Raw genomic sequence first — 6757 nt, forward strand, 5'->3', positions numbered from 1 at the left:
ACTGTTTTTCTAAGCCCTTATCAGAGCGTGTCTGTAGTATAGTCTGCACCTTAAATGTGCTCCAATGTCCATTGCCACCACCTAGCTTGCAGTGGCAAACAAAAACCTGGGCAAATCATTATTGCACAGCCCCTGATTGGTGTTCTCGTAGAGTTGGTGAATTCTGTTGTTTGTACCGGGTATCTAGCTGTCTGATGCTAAAAGCAGTGGCAAACTTACAAAAACCTGAGCAAATCAGATATGTCGTTTACCGGTATATTGACACTACCCTATGAGCTCCTCTGCGACGGCTAGGAACCATGGTTTAGGTTCATTTGACCTGCCAAAATTGCTCCCCCCCTTTTGGGGGTTGCCAAAATTCTTGGACACCCCCTCCCCTCCCCCCATATTTACCCTTCCTACAGGGCTTATCATTATTGAACAGCCCCTGATTGGTGTTCTCGTAAAGTTGATGAACTCTGTTGTTTGTACTGGGTAGCCAAGCGCTGCCCTCTATCTGTATTTGAATAGCGCTGCGATCTGTCTAATCTGCTATAGCTTGTTTGTATCATTTACAACTGAGACTCAAATTTAAGAAGTCACTTAATCTTTTCATCAATAGAAATATATTCAATAATTATTTCATTATGGTTATTTAAACACAATCCTTTTAAGCGAAACTTGTCTTTTTTGCCATAAATTCCCTTTAAAAATACACATTTTTTCAAAATCTTGGTACTTTTAAAAAGCCAGAACTTCTTTAGAAGTTGAGACCCCAATTTTTTTTTTTTTTTTTTCTGTCAGCAAGGGTTCACTCTAGCTATGCCACCATACAATTACAAAATATCAACTTCTTCTTTACAGTTACACCCCTTCAATGTTGGGGTAAAATGACATTTACAATTTTTGCCCAAAAATGTGTTTTTTCTACTTAAAATTAAAGGATCTTTTAAAAGAGTGACAAGCTCTTTCTTCATTTGCAAGGACTACCAAAGCATGCCCCTATCTGAAGAAAAAAAATAAAAAATTATATCACATCTTATATATTTGTGGCATTCGACCAAATTTTGCCCTTTTTCAAAAATGAAAATTGTAAATTTTGGTCATTTTCGACTAATATTTGTTTTGTCCGTTACCATGCCAACAGGCCAAATGCAACTTTTTAAATGTCATTTTTAAAATGTCCCCCCTAAACCCTTTCCATGCTAAAAGAATCAAGGATTTCTATTTTTTTGAGTTTGTCCACATATTTAAAATTTTGCTTGACGGTAACAGACCCCTAGTCTTAATAGTACATCTTCTAGATGAAATTTATATAATTCCCTGACAATACATTATGTCAAAGTCAATTTGATTATCTACTAAATATATATATAATTATAAATAATGTATATTTTTTTTATTTGAAGCTGATAAAAAACTGATTTTTCTTGGTAATGACTTAATGCTTTTCTTAGATGGTCATGTCGAAACTTTCTGTTTCGAGCGTTGTGTTAAAAATACCGAAACTATGGTTTACACCATTTTATAAATCTCTGAAGAAACAAACCGGCGAGTGCATATCATTTCTTCGTGGAGTAGTCGAACATCACAAGGCTACTTTTGATTCAAATGACATCCGAGATATAATTGATGTTCATCTTCAGGTAAGAGTGAAATTTTAGTTTATTTCATTTATTTTCCTTAACCATAGACATCCATCTCAAAACATCGGCAAATCTCAACAACAGGTTTTAACAGCAAGGTGTCTAAAATATATAATACTCGAAAGTGCATTTGTCGTATCATTTTGTGGTTCAAACCTAATTGTGTTGTACCCCAAGGTCTATCGACGGTCCTTTTATATATTAACTGTGTTAATACTATGTTTAGTAGTACATCTTCTAGATGAAATTTATTCGTCCGAGTATAGTCCCACGTTCGAGTATAGTCCCACCCCCATTTTTCGAAAAATTCCAGAAATTGTAAAAAAAGACCTAGACCGAGATGCGAGGATCATTCATGGTTGACCTAAAAAAAATCAAGATGTTTTGTGTTTTTAATATGAAAATTGATAATTTGTATTCATGTCATACTCTATTAATGATTTCAAAATGTATTCAAATTCAATGATTTTTTTTGTTTGAAATTCGAGTATAATCCCACCCCCAATTGTGAAAAATTTTTCACCTAAAAAACGGGTGGAACTATAGACCAATTCCCTGACAATACAAAGTCCTAAAACAATAATCCGCGTGTGTTTGTTTAAAATTGGGGACCAGACCTGCTAGTAGTAACCGAGTAACAGTGTCTACTAAATATAAACACAGAAATTAAGTAACACACTAATAATTATTTTGAAATTCAGCTTAAGTTAAAAAATATGACTTTTTCCATCACAATATAATTATACAGGACAACGACGACGAATGTGGTACAGAAGAAAAGCTTCCGCGGTCTTTGATATGGAGGGGCATATTTGATCTTTTTGCTGCTGGAACAGACACAACATCAAACGCTATCTTATGGGGAATATTGCTACTCACACAGTATCCAAATGTGCAAGAAAAGGTAGGAGGATGCTCTGTTTAAAAGACAAGATACCCACTTATTTAAACTATTTGCCAATCTTTGTTTTTCTCCCAACCCTTTCCAGCCTCATCCCAGACCCGGTCTACGAAACCTCAATTCCCGCGCTGTTTAAGTTCCTTACCGCCGGCTTTCATTGTCCCAGAGATCATATTAAATAAATAAATAAATAAATAAATAAATAAATAAATAAATAAATAAATAAATAAATAAATAAATAAATAAATAAATAAATAAATAAATACATAAATAAATACATAAATAAATACATAAATAAATAAATAAATAAATAAATAAATAAATAAATAAATAAATAAATAAATAGATAAATAAATAAATAAATAAATAAATAAATAAATAAATAAATAAATAAATAAATAAATAAATAAATAATAAATAAATATAAAAATATCACTATAAAAACATGTCCCTGCAGAGACATGCGATTCGCTAACCGCCGGTAGCAACCATTACAAAATGGCTTCGCGATGACTCAGCTGACACACACTCACACACAACACCTCAAAACGTAGCCCTTTACAATCAGTAATGCATAGAGGTCGGTATTTAGACGAATCCAATTCCCATATTACTACACACCAATAGCAGACATTGACGGGCCGATCCCCCGCGTCCAAGAAAAGCGTGGAAAGATAGTACATTTCAGAGGTGGTCGGACGCGGGTGGGTAGCACTTTTGTGTGAGAGTGACACCCGGGAGCAATCAACGTGAAATGTTTGGCGGAAATTTCATACCGCGTTCCATAGAATCTTCCAGTCGTTAATCAAACTGTAGCTAGTAAAGCGGAAATCTGAAAGCGTGGGCGACTGTTTAGCTATACTCTCGTCCTCGCTTTCAGTTTTCCGCTAATTCTCTAATTCCGGCCTGATTGCGGAAAGCCGGACCAAAGCACACACCATGATTGGAAGGTCCAATTATAAGAAAAGCTCTTAGAAATGGTCCAATAAATTCTGGCCATTGCATGTCTCGTTGGATTCGTCTAGAGTATTGGATTCTACGGTATGAGGGAACTTCAAGGTAATTACGATGTATTAGGCAGGTCCATCACAGAGTAAAAACTCCTGCTGTTTTCTACTAAAACCTTACACTGGTTATACGTTACTTATGATGAGAGAAGGATATTATTAAGCCCAGGGATCACCTACATTTTTTCCTTGCAAACATATTTGTCCTTAATTTAAAGCTAATCGATATCGATTATGTTACAGGCTCAACAAGAAATCGATGACCTCATTGGAAGAGAACGACCACCTTCATTACCAGATCGCTTACGATTGCCTTACGTTGCCGCTACTCTAATGGAAATACAACGCTTTAGACCAGTAGGTTGCTTTGTTCCACCGCGAGCGGCTAGTGTTGATACAGAGCTTCGTGGCTATACGATACTTAAAGGTAAGACTATTGTGACATGATCTGCTCCATGGGAGCAAAGGAGGCATTTTTGACAATTGAGTTACCACAATAATTACCTTGTAGTAACATTAGACTATCATATACTGAAAGCACCAAAGGTCCAGCATACTTGGTTCTGGTTTGGTGATGTGTATTTTCTTACACATTTCATTGTTTTTTACTCCATATTTTTGCCTTTATCTCAGTTTCAAATTTGCCGCCTTTGGCCCCATGGACCAGATCGTGTCACAATTAAGAGGTTTTGATTCCACTTGCTGCACTGTTTGTGTTCATTTTTGAACAATTCATTCCTATGATAAATGGGCTATTCCATTTAAAATCCACACTACACCTATCGAAGATTTAGTTAAAGTCTGCCACAGAGGGAATATTAGTTTTGAATTGATTAGACAATACTCACTCCAGTTGTGGAAGATATAGGTAAAGCCACAATACAAGGGTAGTATGGGTTTCAAAATGATTACTTCTGACCAATTACATTTGAAAAACATACTCCCCCTGTGGAAGATATTTCCAAAATCTTACACAGTGGTAGTGTGGCTTTTAACTAGAATAACCCAATGTTTTACACATGACGTTTCACCACTAAACTTTTCATCTGACTGGTAACTCATCACATGAGACCGTTTCCTTTAATAGCAATTGTTCATAATGAACAAAACCTAACAAAACAGTTGAAATTCACATACCTTTTGAACTTATTCAAGTATTCGTTCAGTGCACATTTTTAAAAGTGGTCGCTAAAGATAATTCCCAACATTAATTTTTTCTAGCAACTTTTTCTAAAAAAAAAATAAACAAAGTCTGTATTGTGTCACAAATAAAAAAAACACGGAGGACCGGAATGCTGTAAGCTGAACTAAACCACAGGAAATGAATTACGAATGCTTGAAATATGTATACATGAACACGAAATAATAAGGTTCCAGTTATAAATGTTTTTAAACAATTAAATTTATTAAGTTGTAAATAATCAATGTAGATAAGGAAATAGATCATAGAAAACATCCGTGATGAATACTAGCTAACGGGATGTAGAGGGAATAAAGCCGAGCCAACTTTGTCCGATAACTGTATTATGTCTCTCTTTCTAATGTATAAGGAGTTTTAGTAGGCCTCAACAAAATGAGAGAGATCTGGTGGGTCTTCCAAAGCAGTATTAGACAGTGGATCCAAAATTTCAGTTTTGCATATTATTTGTTTTGTTTATCTTAACGTCAAAAATTGGTTTTTTTTACAAAGGGCCTTCTATATTATTATATTATAGTTGCGAAGAATTTTTTGTAGCTAACTGGAAATGCTTGAATTACTTTGGGTGCACTTTTCAATAGTGACCTCAAGAACATAATGTTACAAGCTATGGTTGTCCACTTTCTTGGCACTAATTTGGCCAAATATATTGAAAAGAGGCTTGTTGGCGATCACTTTGAGAAAGTGAACGGTATTAATAATACTATTGATACATTCCGTTGTAGGAACGCCAGTGTGGGTCAATCTATATGCGGTTCTCCACAGCCCAAAACACTGGAAGGATCCTGAAGAATTTATACCAGAACGGTTCCTATCAGCAGATGGTAAAAGGACTGAGACACCGGAAGCTTTTATACCGTTTGGACTAGGTAAATACACAAAGTTATTATAGTTTTTGAGAACATTAGTAAAGGATAAATGAATAGACGATGTCTTTTAACAAAACAAGTAATTTCGTTGCCAAACAATTTGATGAGAAAGTTCGCTAGAATTAATCGAAATGACGCACTTTACAAAGTAGTTTCGACTTGACATGTCAACTATGCAATGTAATTTGAAAAGGCAATGACTTTGATTTATTTTACTGCAGGGAGTCGAATTTGCATCGGTGAGCAACTTGCACGGATGGAATTGTTTCTCTTCATGACAAATTTACTCCAACGGTTTACGTTCAAAATTCCAAAAGAGGACCCAAAACCGAACCTTGCGGGAGAACTTGGCATTACTTTGTCACCGGGTCGATTCAGAATATGCGCCGTGAACCGATAATTTTGCTCTGACATATTTACTCAAACGATTCACGTGGAAAATTTTACCAGAGGATTCCAATTTAATAATTTTAAATTTAATAAGCACATTTTTATTCAGAATTTTAATTCTGATCGAGTTAAAATAATAGTTTATATAACTCCATCTTTGACTTACGGTGTAACAAGCACATTTCAATTTAATGGTGATGGACTTGATAAAAGATAATTTAGAACGTACTCGTCGGCAATTTTTGTTTTTGTTTGTTTTGTTTTTTCGCTTTAGACAACGCAACTTGTCAAAAACATTCAGCGGACTTCAGCATCCTTTCATCTGATGTTTCCGATTATAGCGCTGATATATTGGAAAATATTGCCACTTAATATGCACTGAGTGTACACTCAGTTTTATAAATTGTGTTTGGCTGGTGTAAAACAGATCTCACACAGTGTTTTAATTTTGTAACGCGTACATGTTTTGACATCCTTGTATGGCTGCCTAGTGCTTAGTTTCTATAATAATAATTTTTACTATTTTCTTCATTCATTCCTTTCTTTTCCTTTCTTTTCCTTTCTTTTCCTATCTTTGTACTTATTCTTTCCTATGCTTACACTTTAGGACAGTATCACACGGTTGTTTGATGTATATGGAATTGGCTTCATTATTAAGAAAATGCAAACTATAGATGGCGCTATTTATCAGAAATCATATTTCTTAATTGGCAAGGGGTAGGTAATCAATACTGCCATTTAAACAGGTGGAATAGGTGAAACAGCAA

The 6757-nt window shown here is 34.9% G+C and overlaps 1 protein-coding gene across 1 annotated transcript; it reads left to right on the top strand.

The window, feature by feature from the left end:
• Nucleotides 1-1416: 1416 nt before the first annotated feature.
• On the top strand, nt 1417-6436 carry LOC140163131 (cytochrome P450 2U1-like). Its single transcript, XM_072186509.1, has 5 exons — nt 1417-1625; nt 2374-2529; nt 3777-3960; nt 5457-5600; nt 5822-6436. Exons 1-5 carry the CDS (start codon nt 1437-1439, stop codon nt 5998-6000), a joined length of 852 nt encoding a protein of 283 aa, XP_072042610.1. The 5' UTR covers nt 1417-1436; the 3' UTR covers nt 6001-6436.
• Nucleotides 6437-6757: the final 321 nt, after the last annotated feature.

This window comes from Amphiura filiformis, chromosome 10 (assembly GCF_039555335.1).
Source record: "Amphiura filiformis chromosome 10, Afil_fr2py, whole genome shotgun sequence".
In the NCBI taxonomy this organism is placed as follows: Eukaryota; Metazoa; Echinodermata; class Ophiuroidea; order Amphilepidida; family Amphiuridae; genus Amphiura; species Amphiura filiformis.